The 15,736-nt window shown below is 45.6% G+C and overlaps 1 protein-coding gene across 1 annotated transcript; it reads left to right on the forward strand.

Annotated features, from left to right (window-relative positions):
- The first annotated feature begins 594 nt into the window (after nucleotides 1-594).
- Nucleotides 595-14,705, forward strand: enc3 (ectodermal-neural cortex 3). Its single transcript, XM_086115859.1, has 4 exons — nucleotides 595-826; nucleotides 3,250-4,285; nucleotides 4,452-5,227; nucleotides 13,620-14,705. The coding sequence occupies exons 2-3, from the start codon at nucleotides 3,263-3,265 to the stop codon at nucleotides 5,196-5,198; spliced, it is 1,770 nt and encodes a 589-aa protein (XP_085971985.1). The 5' UTR covers nucleotides 595-826; nucleotides 3,250-3,262; the 3' UTR covers nucleotides 5,199-5,227; nucleotides 13,620-14,705.
- Nucleotides 14,706-15,736: the final 1,031 nt, after the last annotated feature.

The raw sequence follows: 15,736 nt of genomic DNA on the forward strand, positions 1-15,736 counted from the left end.
TAACTGTGTCGTATGTGTGTGTGTGTGTGTGTCCCCGTCATCCATCCATCCATCCATTCATTCATCCATCCATCATACTGCTTATCGTCACTCGGGTCGCGGGTGTGCTGGATCCTATCCCAGCATAGTTTTGGCGAGAGTCAGTTTACTCCCTGAACTTCTCAACCGCCAATTGTAGGGCACAACTGTTCACAATCACTCCTATGGACAAGGAGGGAAAACCCACGCATGGGGAGAAGATGCAAACGCCACACAGGAAAGCCGCAGACGATTGCAATTGTCATAGTCCATGCATGGACCCCGAGGTCATCTCGCCATGATGCAAAGCAGTTTAATCACAACTGTAATTCACGATATGAAACACACCGTATTCTTAAATCACGGTCAATGAAATGTCATCGGTGTTTTCTTTGCACCAGCAAGTGTACCTAATGAAGTGGCCCCATCGGGGTTGTAAAGAGGGAGACAAAGAATAAAAGGCATCTTGATCCTAGGGTGTGATTGGTCAAGAGCAGCAGCGAGGGGAGGAGCCAGCAAATGCCACAGAATGCTGCTGTGCGCTCCTCCTCCTCTTCATTTACTCAGTGCAGGCTGTCGTGGATCCAAACGAGCTTCCTAACTTTTCCCTCTCTTCGAAACTCTCCTCGGGCTCGTGACAAATGGCTGACAAGCCCTCCGACTGTTTAATTCACAGAATAGTCTTAAACTGGGAAAGTTGGTTCGCTTAAATTGTGATTTTTAAAAAAGCGCACTAAAAACTTTTGCGTGATCTCGTCGAAAGGCGACAGAAAGAATCCGGAGACGCGTCGCGGCCATCTGTATAAAGGTAAGTTTGTGTTCACAAAGCCTTGGTGTTGACTTCCCCGGCATGCTTGACAAGTTGTATCGTCCCCCTCCCCACGCACACGCACTCATTCCCGTCTTCATGAGCGCAATTTCACTTTTTGGGGGGTGCACAAAACCCAATTGGATTTCACGCCGTGTCCGTCCACGCAAAGCCCACACAGTCCACCGAGATTCAAAAGACGACTTAATGTGATCCGGCGTGGAACAAAAGATAGAATGGAGGCGAGTGGGGCACGCAGTGCCATGCAGAGTTTATTACTGCTTTACGGCTTTCGGGTTAGTTTGCAATTACAATGAGGAAAAATGGCTTTAAACTTTGTCAAAATGGGCCAAACTTGTTTCAGAATGTCACCCTCAATTTACCGACTGAAGCAGTGAGTCGATATCGAAAATGATTCTTTTGTGGTAGCCTTGACGTTTGACTAACATATGTAGTCTTTAAGCATGTGTCTTGTGATCTTTTAACACAGATTTATACAGCACAGATGTATGAATTTGTTAACAAATTTGTATAAAATGCTTAACAAATTTATAAGACCCCCAACCAAACCAATCTAGCTTAATAACAGTTGAAAAAAATGCCTGTGCATTAGTTACTACACAAATCCTTGACCTACATTGTGTATTTTCAAGAAAAATACACTTTCAGTCGTTTACAAAAAACAATAGTATTTGCATTTCATGATTAAATTGTCAAATTCAAGTTATTGACTTGCGTTTCTCAACACAAAATAATATTTTAGTGGCTGAATATTGTCTCACAGTTGAGAGGTTCTGGCTTCAAATTTGTTGTTCTCCTTGGACTTGCATGGGTTTTCACCAGGTACTTCAGCTTCCAGCACTTTTCAAAAACATATATTAGGTTCACTGAAGTGTGACCCGGAGTCACCAGAATATATCACTCAGCTCAGCTGCAACACTAATGAGTATAAGTAAAATATAAATGCAAAACGGATGAATTTTTATTTCTTGATTCAGCTGTCAATTTTTTTTTTCCAATTGCATTCATGAAGAGAAAAGGTTATTTTAGTGGTTGAATTTTATTCTTGACGGTAGTGCACTTGGTATGTGTTAGCACATCCGGCTCACAGTTTGGAGAAGGGTTCGAATCTCTGCTCCATCCATCCTATGTTGCGATGGAAGATATTTTTTGCGCAGCAACACTTAAGCTGGAGCTCACTGAAACCGAAAGAGTCTGCACTAAAGTCCTTACGGTGATATATGACATGATATGATATGCCAGGTGGTGTAATATGTTATTAAGCGCTACATATGTCGAGCTGTACAAGCTTGGGGAAACCCCCGGCACTTCTACGGCACATCGATTTCAGAAGAATATATTTTTATTGTTGTTGACAAGAGTGTACATAATGCCATCAAATGTACTACTTGTGTACCTGTTTGAATCTAATAAAGGTCAAAAGGATCAACCTGCATTTCAGAAACTTATTGCAGATAGACTGAATCGCAAGGTACAAAAATGGACGGTGACTATGCCAGCAACACAATACTGCATTATTGTACTTTTAAGGGTTCAATGCCCTGTCACTGAGATGTTCGCCTGTCATATCAGCAAGGCTTTTGTGCTCTTGACACTTGACTTCAACAGCTTGGAAACATGCTTGTACCATTTTGGTCCTGGAAAAGGAAAAAAAAAAGTTGTAATCATTAGACCAGTTACTGGAGACTCCACTATGAAGGGAGAGAAATTGACTGTCGTCTATTTCTGACAGATTTTAAAACACTGCCTGTAGTTGGAGAGCCAGCAGGGTAATTCATTGGCTGTCACAGAGGCTGGATTTGACTCGCAGGCTTGAAATGTTTAGAGGGGTGGAAAAATGTGACATAAGAAGGCACACCGGCGTCGTTCGTAATAAGGGGTGTGTGTGAAGGCCAGTTGTTTGGACCTTCTCACGGGTTTATTGATATTTTCTGTGGGAGTGCTCTGTGACGGCTTGCCTTTTAACTCCCTAAAGTCTCAAGTTCATTTCCGTAGCAACACATCAAGCAGAGTTTTATGACTGCCTAACAACCCGGTGGACAACTACCTCTTTCCGTTCAATCAGGAAGATAAAGCAGTGTTTGTACATGTGTGTTTGTAGCATACTCAGCCCTATTCAAGCTGTTGGAAAATGTATACAAGGGGTGTCCCATTAAAGAGAAAATGTCATTACAAGGCAAAAGCCACGCTCAGTTTATCACCGTGCTTCCTGTTTATTTTATGTGCTTGGCCTGGAACGTTTCCATCCAAATATTAACTGGAAAGTACCCTCCTCTCGGTTCGTGAGAGACTACGTCACTTAGGATACGTCGCCTCTGTATAAACTGAACACTGTTGTAAACCATAAAGCAGTGCGTGTTCTCTCAGCTAATATCTTGCATTTCTTTTTCGATACTTCCCAGCTTCAAAATCAAAATGTCCGTCACCAGCCACGAAAACCGAAAATCTCGCTCCAGCTCGGGCTCCATGAACATCCAGTTGTTCCACAAGACGTCACATGCCGACAGCCTCCTGACCCAGCTCAACTTACTTCGCAAGCGCAAAGTCTTCACCGATGTCGTCCTGAAAGCCGGCAACCGGGCCTTCCCCTGCCACCGGGCCGTCCTGGCCTCCTGTAGTCGTTACTTCGAGGCCATGTTCAGCGGCGGACTGAGGGAGAGCCGTGACGCCGAAGTCAACTTCCACGACTCCCTCCATCCGGAGGTGCTGGAGTTGTTGCTCGACTACGCCTACTCGGCCCGAATCATCATCAATGAGGAAAACGCAGAGTCCCTGCTCGAGGCCGGTGATATGCTTCAGTTCCACGACATCAGGGATGCGGCATCGGAGTTTCTAGAAAAGAATCTCCACCAGTCCAACTGTCTGGGGATGATGCTGCTGTCCGACGCCCATCAGTGCCAGAGACTGTACGAGCTGTCGTGGAGCATGTGTCTGGCAAACTTCGCGACCCTCTACAAAACCGAGGACTTCCTAAACCTTCCCAGAGACAAAGTACGCGAGCTGATCCTCAGTGAAGAGCTGGAGGTGGAGGATGAGAGCCTGGTGTACGAGGCCGTAATCGATTGGGTCAAGGCCGACATGGAGCAGAGGCACAGCGAACTGCCAGAGTTGCTGCGCTGTGTCCGTCTGGCGCTTCTACCCGAGACGTACCTCCTCAACAACGTGGCTTCAGAGGAGCTGGTCATGTGTCACAAGGTGGGCCGAGAGATCGTGGAAGATGCCGTGCGGTGCAAGATGAGGATCCTCCAGAATGATGGCATCGTGACGGGATTCTGCGCCCGGCCCAGAAAAGTCAGCCAGGCTTTGTTGCTGCTTGGAGGACAAACCTTCATGTGCGACAAAGTCTATGTGATTGACAACAAGACCAAAGAGATCACCCCAAAAACGGACATCCCGAGCCCCAGGAAGGAATGCAGCGCCTGTGCCATCGGTTGTAAGGTAACCCACATTGTAAAAACGTAGCTGCGCATTGAAGATCTCTTAAACGATACTTAACTCATTCAGTACCAGCCAATTCTGGACCAAGTCTGAAAAGACGTTTAAAAACGTCTTTGGGAGTGAATGAGTTAAGAGTGGCACTCTAAATTTGGTCCTTGTGTTGCAGGTCTATGTCACTGGAGGGCGTGGCTCTGAGAACGGAGCCTCCAAAGATGTCTGGACCTACGACACATTGCACGATGAGTGGTCCAAAGCGGCGCCCATGTTAGTTGCCAGATTCGGACATGGCTCAGCAGAACTGGACCACATGCTTTACGTTGTGGGCGGACACACTTCTCTTGCGGGATCCTTTCCCGCCTCCCCGTCCGTGTCACTTAAACAGGTGGAGCAGTACGACCCGCAGACCAACAAATGGACGCTGGTGGCCCCGCTCAGAGAAGGCGTGAGCAACGCCGCGGTTGTCGGCGCTAAAAACAAGCTCTTCGCCTTTGGAGGAACCAGCGTCAACAGAGACAAATATCCCAAGGTTCAGTGCTTTGACCCTTGTCAGAACCGGTGGTCCGTTCCGGCGGCGTGTCCGCAGCTTTGGCGCTACACGGCGGCGGCGGTGGTCGGAAACCACGTCGTCGTGATCGGGGGCGACACCGAATTCTCAGCCAGCTCGGCATACCGCTTCAACAGCGAGACGTACCAGTGGTCCAAGTTCGGCGACGTGACCGCCAAACGAATCAGCTGTCATGCGGTGGCATCGGGAAACAGACTCTACGTGGTCGGGGGGTACTTTGGCGCTCAAAGGTGTAAGACACTAGACTGCTACGATCCATCGTCGGACTCTTGGGACAGCGTGACCAGCGTTCCTTACTCACTCATTCCCACGGCGTTCGTCAGTACATGGAAGTACCTGTCAGCCTAGAAATGCATGGCCGCGTTGAGCTTCCTACGGTGAGTATCTCTAGTCCCCAAAACACCTTACACGGTCCGAGGTGAATGTCAGTTTGAGCCGGACTAGGCCGGTTTCCAAGCCTGCACTGCTGCCAGGGTTGCTACTGGTTACAGTTACACATTATCAAGCCGCTGTGATGACCGGGTGTTGGATAAACACGCCGGTCTGCAGAGCTGCAGGAATGTCAGCGGCGTTGCGAATTACAGAGGGTCGCTACACAGGACCTCTGTCATTGGATCAGGCCTGTGCTCGTGGTGCCAGGTAGACGAATGAGCCGACACGATCAGTCAGGAGTCAGCGCCCGGAATTCAGAAGAGCAGAAATGTTTCGGTCTGGGTGGACAGTGAACCCCCTTAATCGAGCGATATGTTCCAAACACACCCACAATGGATGTAAATCTGCAATATAGAGAGACCAGATTAAAAGATGTTTTTTTTTTAAACCTTCCCACAACAAATTTAAAAGTACTAAAACACTTACATATTCTTGAACACCTGCTTGCACTCTCTCATGTCCACACAGGTCTCCATATAAGAAGTCCAGTGTGCATGCTTCAAGCTGTTTGTCATTCCCAGTTGAAGTTGACTGTAAAACTGAAATATTAAACACAATTCAACATAAACATTGTGTATTTCAACTCCACATTGTTCTATCAAACCATATACAGGTACATTTGTCTTAAAGTCCAATAGCTTAAAGAGAACAATGTGAAACACTGTCAGAAATGAGCATAGATGGTCCGATCATTCTAAACTTTCAACCAGTTGCTACTTTTACACAGATGGAGCGGCAACACATACAATCAAAGCATTCATCACTATTCATAGGCATGTGCTTTCTTTGTCGGCACAGTGAGTATTAAAACGGCAAAATATACACCTCCATGACACGGAAGGGGTGTCCTCTTCTTGCGAATAATTATCTCTTCTAGGAGACCTCAGTGGTGGCGGCGCAATGTGGTGCTACACTGAAAGTGTCCAGGTTTGAATTCAGACCGGCCCGTATACTGTAAGATCCCATTAAAAAAAAGAAAATGACATTTACAAATCTGCTTTGATCAGAATCGGGCTGGTCGGTCCATCATGGATAATGTCAGTCAATTGTGGAAGCATTCTGAGTTTCTGCTGGTACATGAAATTCTTCAGTCAACTTAACATTTGTATTCAAATACTAAGTAGAGGGAAAACTCACCGGGGTCGCATTTCAAAGAGTGAAGCGTCTCTTTATTGTTGGTTGCCGGTTTATTCATCATTTAGATAGAAAGTAAATTCGAGAAAGGGTTTTATTACGATGCCAAGAGTCATTCGGCTGCATGCGTTTGCACTTAGGTTTATGTGCTGTTGATTCATTGGTTTTGAGGGATTGCTTTATTTTGATCAGGTTTTGAGGGATTGCTTTATTTCGCTCACAGCCCATAATTTTTTTTCCCTCCTTTCTTTCCCCTCAAACTAACTGCAGTCCCTCTTTCATGCCTCAAGAAGCTTTGATCTCCATAAGTGCATAGTGTATGTAATGTAAATAACAATTCGCTCTGTGTATTGCCTTTCCTATAGGCATGTTATTTTCACTTCGACAGATCGTTTTCGGGGACTTGACAACAACCACATTTTCTTCAGTCTGGTAAACAAGATTGTAACTTCTATACGGGTGCGTTGTGCAATGCCAAGACGGTGACGTATAGCTGAGTGCGAGCGAGGGCGTCTGCTGCGCCGCCTGTGTTAACTGTACACAGCTGGTTGGGATGTGAGATGGGGGGTGGTCGGAGGGGCTATAACCTGACTGCTGTTGACGACCACTGTCTCTGTGGCACGTCTTTTGGTCTTTGGGGCATGGTTGGAGACAGGCAGGCTGGCTTAAGAAAGATCAAGGCACACATCGCTCTGTAGTTGCCATGGCGACCGCCCCAGTGCCTTTGTTTAATTACAACAGGGACGGGGGTAAGAAGAAGCAGAGATCTGCAGAGGGCCAACTTGTTGAAGCAGGAGAATGGTAGTATGTGTGTGTGCGTGCTGCTTTCTTTTTGTGGCAATGAAATTAAAAAAAAAAACTATATACACACACCCGCGCGCGCACGCGGAGTTGCAAGTGCAGCGCAAGTAAGACCAGAAGTAGCAAAGCTATATTTTGCCCACTTTGGCAGCCGAGACTAATGCCTGCCTAAAAATACTTAGCTCCAGAGGCCGTCAACTTTCAGCTGGGGTCAGGGAGGCAGAATAAGTGTGTATCTGTAGTGCTTGCATGTGTTTTATTTCATGTTTATGGCAGGCTTGAAAAAACCTGCACTCAGCTGTTTATGAACTTAATTTGGCGTTTATGCATGCAGTTAGTTGTGAAACTTTTGCCGATCAATGATTTTCTCTTTCCCTCTCCCTCATTCGCTCTCTCGGGCACATATATGTACGCACAAATATCCACACAGAAATATATGATCGAACCACTATGGCGACATGCTACCCGTGTTTATTTGCTATTCAGGGAAATTGACCGGATTAAATTAAATGTTTTTTTCTTTTAATGAGCAGTGTGAGGTCAAGTTAGTCTTATGAAAAATAAAGTATGACAAAGGCAAAATGACGACACATTCAGGTGCAGGGTGGGACAAATAAAAAGCAGATCTGAACCATAAGCCATTTTGCATGAGGCAATTATTAAGTGAAAACAGATACAAAGTGACACTTCCTGGAGCCTGAATAAGCAAAACATTCATCTCAAAGTGAAAGTTTTCGAAAACAACACTCCCAAGTCTGAACCGGCCATCTGAAAAAACAAAGGACATTCAGAAGAGTTTCGTGTGTGCATGAGTCACAACATAAGCAAATATGGGAGGAGGACCATGGGGGTGTTGTTTTCTCTTCCCCAGCAAAGTGTACATTTACTATACCGTGACTATGCTGTAGTCACATCGCCAACTCTTTTTTTATTTTTCTCTACAATCTGACATCAGCCGATGAGCAGACAGGATGCAACCAGACCTCTGCGCGTAATGTCCCTCTTGAAACCAGGGACCAAATAACTGTTATCTATGCTTCGGCCTTTTGTCTCTTAAGCCCCCTCCCCCCCTTTGCTCCCCACTCATCGCCTCTCATCACATCAAAATCACAAAATAAGCACCACTTTAACGGCTTCAACAGAAGTCGTGTGATGGAGTACACCTGGCGGGGGCAGGGGTCTCCCCGGAGGGTGTGGGGGGGGGGGCGTTGGCGAGCTCGTGGCGTCCCAAGACAGCTGCTGTAAAACGGAAAGGTCACAGTGGGATCAGGGAGAGGAGTGCCGAGGGCCCCCCACTCGTCTCCCTGCTTATGTTTTATTAATGCCACGCGCGCCATGAGGGCCACCAGGAGCCCAAAGTGAATGAGCATTCTATAATTGCATCCGTGTACAACAACCCACCCCACCCCCCTCCTCCTCCTTCCACACACACAGTAAGTAGCACGTGCACACCCACTTGGCGTCCAGTCCCTTGAGTAATCAGTCTGCTGATTTGCATAATTCTAATGGACTTTTTATTAGGCTTTTCTCTGTGCCGTAAAGTTAAGAGAAAGGGAGAGGGGAGAAGATGCTTCAAATGGCTGAATAATCGCCCGCGGTAATTTGATTAGGCCCTCGAAAGTGACGAGCCATCATACAGTTCCAGGGGCCTCTTCAGGGGAGCCAGCTGGCATGAGCGTGTCTGTACCCGCTAATTCATCGTGAATTACGTAATATTTGCGCCTCTGAAGTGGTACCGAAGTGGCACGTTTTGTGTTTCAGAGACCCTCTTTGTCCCACTGTTTTGCCTCAAGGATGCCCGATTCTCCTGTGCAGCTGCACCAGGGCGCGCCGGCCCCGCCACTCTTTTACAGCACAAATAATGCAAACGCATGTAAATGCTTTCGCTTCACCCGAAGGTCAATACAGTGGAAGGCTAGGAGGTCATTAGTAAACACGGCACGGGCCTTGCAGGACACAAAGAATGAAGAAGGTGGCCTTGTGAGTCAACGAGAGGACGCGGCAGTAACCGAGTGTTATTGTGCGCGTGACATTTGCTTGATGAATATGATCAAAGTCTGTGTTGAGAATTACTTCATGGTTTGGTGATTACTTCATTTTTGGTAGGCCACACCATATTGTGCCTTGAATAACTTTCCTTGGGGGCAGCAAAGTGGATTTGGTGTTTTCCCTGCGTCCGCGTGGGTTTCCCGCACACAAATTCCTTCCACAGTCCAAAAGAAAAAGCACTTTAGGTTCATTGAAGACTCTGAATTGTCCATGGGTGGAAAGGCTGAATGGCCTGTGATTGGCAGGCTACCCGTAAAATTCAGCCGTGATAGGCTCCAGGTCACTTGTGACCCAAATCAAGATGTGTCGAGCGCTCTAGAAAATGGATGGGTGGCCTTTCTGATTCGCTAACCTTGCTGTCAGGATTAATTTCTGTGCCACTAGTTGCTTTTGCATGAATTTCCCAAGACATTTTCATTCAGATCCAATTACCCGTGTGTTGGCACTTAAATTGTGTCCAAGACGAAGAACTTAAAGTAAGTTCTTTATAAAAAAAAAAAATTTAAATGCAGCATGGTAACAGTTAACACAACCATCAATTTTCTGTCGTGCTTGTCCTCATGAGGGCTGCACGTGAATTGGAGTTCACCCCCCCCCCCCCCCCCCCCCCCTGCTCACTTTGGAAGTACACACTGGTCTGGTCGCCAGCCAATCACAGAGCGCACAACCACTCACATAATTTATAGTCTTCACTTACCTTCATCATATTTTTGGAATGTTGAAGGAAGTGGCCTTGGCTAGCAACCGGTTCAGGGTGTCCCCCGCCTACTGCCCGAAGACAGCTGGGATAGGCTCCAGCACCCTTGTGAGGATCAAGCGGATCGGAAAATGGATGCATGGATGGATGGAAGGAAGTGGCCGTACCTGTCAAAAACCCATTCAAGCATACAGTGAACCTACAAAATGCACAAAGGAAGCCCTGAGTCAAGATTCCAACCCAGGATCTCAAGACTCGGGGGCAGATTCGCTCATCACGACAGCACAGTGCTGTCCGGTTAAAATAAACAAGCGATATCAATTTCCATGGACCGGTATATGTCCGTACAGTACGTTCTTAAAGGCGGTTTAAATGCATATGTGGATGGGCACTCCTACAAACAATTCCCCAACTGTTTCTCCAGGCAATGTTTGTTCATCTGGATTAGCCTTGAACTACTTCCAATAATAAGCCTAAGAAGTTAGGTAATGCTTTTAATTCTAATTAGCTTTTCATTTGGCTGGGTTCGCTTCAGCGTGTACTCCGAGGAGATCACGGGGTCGTTCAGAGGATCGCAGTGCGACATAAATACGGTAGGTGAGTTATCCACAAGTGATGACTCTTGGTTCAAGTTATTAAGTTAGGTTTTCACTCAGTAAAGCATTAAGGAGAAGAAGATACAATGACAGACGGCCAGACGGTGAAAGACGAGTATAAAATAGCGCTGACTCTTATTATTAAAAAGTAATGATGGCCGTCACTCAGTAAACCACTAAGGAGTGAGAAGCAGCTTTGTCATCATCTCCACTCGAGAAAGATTAAACGCGTAGCAGAGGCACCGCACGCGTTTTGCACGCCGTTCAGCGCAGGGTAGGGCGGAGGGATGATGGCGGCCCAGTTCAAACTTAGCATATTGGTCTCCGGTTGCTAAGTGACCAAACAGGAAGTGGCTTGGTGCCTTTGTCCCGCTTGTTTGGACATGAAGTAGGTTACAACGTGGCGATATGGATTTGCCACCTTTCCAAAAAGCTGCAACGTTACTTTTACTGAGGAGGAGGAGGAGGAGACGAGCGTCAAGAGAGAAAATGGGAATGATGATGTTCGATTATAAAGACACGGCAGGATCTTGGGGAGTTCAGGCTCGTCTGTGAGCGACAGCTATTTGAAAACTGCCTGGAGGTGTACCGCAGGTAATAAAGGAGACCGTCCAGTGTGCACTCCCTGTCTGTGTGAACAATAGCATTCGAGCGTGGATCAGCGCAGGCATCCGTCGGCCCCCTTTTCATCATCCAAACAAAGCAACCGCAGTCAAACAGGTTGAGATTAGAGAGCAAGCGCTCATCCGCTGACAAATGAGGATAATTAGGGGTAAAACAGTGCGTTCCTCCCTCCGAATATCCAAGTGGAACATTCCATTCCTAACTGCAGGGCACTGAATTATCTGCGGCGGCAGCTGGAGATCACAGATGCCAAATTTTAAAACAAGACTTGTGAAAATGGTGCTCAACTGCTGATCCAAGAAGGAGGCTTTCATGCATCGGCCAGTTGCGGCAGATGGTTTTCACAGGAGGTCATTACCTCCTCCAAGGACCGCGTTAGCAGTGTGATGCAAAAATCGAAAGTGCGGATCCGCATCTTTTCTCACTCATTGTTGAAAATTGGATACAGTAAAACTCCTCTACAACGAAATCATGTTTGCAGCAAGAAATTTTTCACAACAGGGGGTTTTTCACTGAAGCAAGTTTTTTTCATTGTATAGGGGCAGGAAAGTGGGAATGGTGTTAATGCCTGAAGATTTTTTCACACTGGGGGTATTTTCGCCCATGTAGGTTTCATTGTAGAGGAGTTTCACCCTACTTCAAAAAAATGACACTTGTTTTATTGACGATAGCTTAGCTTAGGAATTCTTTGCAAAAACTCAAGGAAACACCATCTGAGCCAAGCTAACTTCAACAAGTTCCTCAAAATGTTTGCTCTTTCTCAACTGCGCACCTCCGACACGCCTTGGCACAGCTCTTCTCATTATTGCTCAGGGTTCCCATGCATCCTGGAAAACCTGGAAAATGATTGACCAATTCTTGCAGTTATGGGGAACACATACAAATAAATGTAAAATGTCCTGGAAAAGTTTGCGCTATCCTGGAAAATTGTGTTTTCATCCCTCTCATTCTCTCTGCCTCGCGGGTGAAAGCAAACAGGTTCCAGTCATGCACCGTATGTCTCTTTTCAGCCTCCTCAAATGGGCAACATTGAAGCGTCGCACTTTTCTGCTTCGTCTTTGCTTCTAGCGGGCACAGCGCCCCACGTGACACTACCAACCGGTCAAATTGCATATTCCCTGGGAACAGTTCTGCTACCCAGCTTTCCCTTCTGACATTGGCGCTTGATTTACCGAATTTTAGACCAAAGTAAGGTTTTATTTTGAAGAATGTTGCTGCGGCGCTGTATATCGAGTGTGAGTTGTTTCTCGTGTTGAGTGTCAAGAGAGCTGGAGTGGGGCGCGCCGTCACTTTTGGCTGTGCGCTCTGAGATGAAATACAGTACATATCTGGTTTCAGTCGAGCCGCAGCGACCATGACAACGGCTTCAAGATAGCAACGGGCCACATTTCACTCGGGTGTTTTCGACTTGCTCCATTGTCTGACAGCAGAAAGAGAAAATATGTGAAAGAGAAAACCTTAAATCAGGAATTCATCTCTATTAAAATACCGTGAATGTGCACAGAGCGGGCTTTGGCTTCTCCAACACATCAGCGGCTCATTCGGCAATTCTATGTTCTTGATTTAGTTGGGAAAGAAAGTCATTTACATCAGTGGTCCCCAACCTTTTATGCCCCACGGACCAGTTAAATGTCAGATAATATTTTCAGGGACCGGTCTTTCAACCCGGATAAATACAACAAAATAATATGATATGACCTGCATGAAAACGGAGGTATTTTCCAAACGTAATAATAAACACGAATCATGACACAAGGAACGTTCTATCTGGCCGCAACGCTCACCGGTCGCTATGCTAACGTGTCTTCAAAATAAGAAGGCACCACAAATACAAAGTGCATTAAAAATACGACTCACCATCGCCGCATATTATGCAAAGTGGACTTGGTGCATGGGAATCTCCCGTTGGGATAAATCTGTATTTTAAGAAGCAATCCTGATACTGTCTATTAAATGTAGCCTTCTTTTTCTTGAAAGTCGTAGGCTCCTCTTCTATCTCCTGGCTAGGCCTTTCCCCTTCCCAAAGACATTTGTTTTTTTTACTCATTTTCCAAGCTCCAGGGCATATTTCGATTTTTTTTCAATGAACAATGCATGCACCTGACAAAATTCACACATCTTCCACAGTTGGTGGGAAATGTGCTCTGCATTGGTCGAGTGTACATTCGGTCTTTTAGTTATTTACACAGAAGAATACAGTCGTGTATTTATTAGCCATCTGGACGACAGCTTAATCGCACATTCCACGGAGGGAAGCGGGCTAGCGGCGCCGTTTACGCGACGCCTCATGAGCCGATGCTAAGCTCCGTAGAATGTCTCTTTGACAAGCTGACAGGAGACCTGGAGACCTCCGTGGATTCTTGTGTGGTCATGTACCTTCGCTGGGTCGTCAACGGACCGGAACATTAATCTCTTTCTTTCACCTTCTCTCCACAGCAACGAGGATGAAGGGGCCCGTGTGTTCCCCGCCGGCATTCCCGGTACCGTCAACATTGGATTGGCTCGATTCCTGGAAAGTGAAGACTGAAAGAGCATCTTCATCGCCTCCTTCCACCGGATGTGTTTACCCAGAACGTCTTGTGTAACTTTCCCATGTAGCCCCGAAGCCAGTGCGGTTGCCATGCACACTTTGTAACATGCGAAGCACAGCCTGGGGAGGCCCCGGAGCAGAAAACTTGGTGACTTAACGCCAAATGTTTGACTGAAGTCCCGCAACATCGAAAGGTTGCATCGGCAGACAAGTGTAGAAGTCAAGAAGATGTGTGCTAAAAGTGTCTGATTCGATGCACCGTACGACTCTTCCTGTCTCTATTTTGAGACATTGGACTTGGGCTTCCCTCAATTTTGGCCAGCTTAAATTTGCATCTTCCTCCTGAAGTGAAAATACAAACTGGCAAGGACGGTTACAGCTGAAGAAGTTACTTATTATTGTGTGTGTCTCAGGGTTATGTTCATTTTTTTCTTTTTACTGCATGAAGAGGCATGAACTGCATTTGCCGAACGATGACCTCTTTATTGTCTGTTTTTAACAATCCTCTTCTTTGTGTGAATGTACAAGTTGAATGACAAAGGTTGTTTTTGGTGACATCTGCAGTGATTTTTCCATCTGAAAATGTTAAAAGAAAGTGCTTATTATAGCGGCAGCGGTATTGGAAACACAAGATGCTGCCAAAACCTGACGAGTAAAACTTTGCGGCATCTTCATTTAAAGATGTGTCCCAAGTTATTTATAGCTACTGTATCTTTTTTTGTTCTTTTCGATTTCACGTTTGATCATCTGAAATAGACTGAAAAAATAGTTTTTATATTTTCTTAATAATTGATCATTTCTTTTTGATTTGCACAGTTTGTACAAGCTCTCTTCATGGTCTTAACTTGATGACGTCTTTGTCTTAACCCGGCTTTGGGTCGTGCGAATGCTTTTTTTTTGAAAATCGAGCTAACTTAATGTGATCAGACATGTTGATAGTCTGTTACTTCCCTTCTTCATGCTATCAATAAAGTAAAATCTTGATAAAAGCAGCTCCCTTGTTGTTTGTTATCTATTTTCCAAGGGGCACGTGGAATTAGGAAGCTCAAGCGGGCTTCTAATCACACAAGCTCGAAGCAAACCGCCCTCAGTCAACCATGCTCCACACATATTTGGTCAATTCGTTTTTAATCACGTAGCTCTTATTGTGCACAGGGGGATTTGAATATCAAATGGGAATTTCCTCTGAGTTGCGCGAGTGCTGTGAAATCACGCTCTAAATATTTCAACATCAATTCAAATGCAGCTCACTTAAAAAAGGCGCCTAAAGGGTATACAGCCTTTGATCCCAAAGTTTAGGGCCTATAACTGGAGCGGCGTGATGCAAGTTCAAGATTTTTCAAGAGAGCCGAGGCAGACCGGGACTGTTAATTGGACGTAAACAAGAGGCGGCTCCGAAAATGCCCCAGTGAAGCTGCGACATGTGGCCGGGAGCGGCCCACACCCAGTGAAGCGTGTGGACATGTTCATGTCAGTACGGGTCAGCGTTACCAACTCATTTTCAGAGGAGATTGCTAAAGGCGGCTCTATTTGATGATGTTGTTGTCTTAGTAGGACATTACATAGATTTAGGATTGCGCAAATTGACTCGGTATGTCAGCAAAAAAAAAAAAAAAAAGATTTGTAATGTGTCATTATGATTAATAACACACTGCAGGTTAGTTTTGTTCATAGTTCTTTTAGCCTATGTATTCAAATCTATGGTCTTTTACTTTTAACTGTTTGTTGAACAATGAAGGCATCTTCAGATCATTATCATGCGAAGAAGCTACCGGAGAAACATCTGAACTTTATTTGGGGGGTTATTGAGAGGCACTTTAAATGTTGAAGGTGTGTGCTGACTTGTCTTGTGCTTTAGTTTGAATGTGAATGGTTAATTCTGAACACAGCCACAATCTCAGTTACAAGAGGGTGTGCACAATTGTGCAACTAAATTATCGCAGTTGTTTATTTTCATTTCCCCTCTTCAAAATATATACCTTTTTTTTTCACTTAAGATTGTTGGTGGAAACAAATTAAAGAA

The sequence above is a fragment of the Hippocampus guttulatus genome, chromosome 7 (assembly GCF_054856545.1).
Source record: "Hippocampus guttulatus isolate MCC_2025c chromosome 7, RoL_Hgut_1.0, whole genome shotgun sequence".
NCBI lineage: Eukaryota > Metazoa > Chordata > Actinopteri > Syngnathiformes > Syngnathidae > Hippocampus > Hippocampus guttulatus.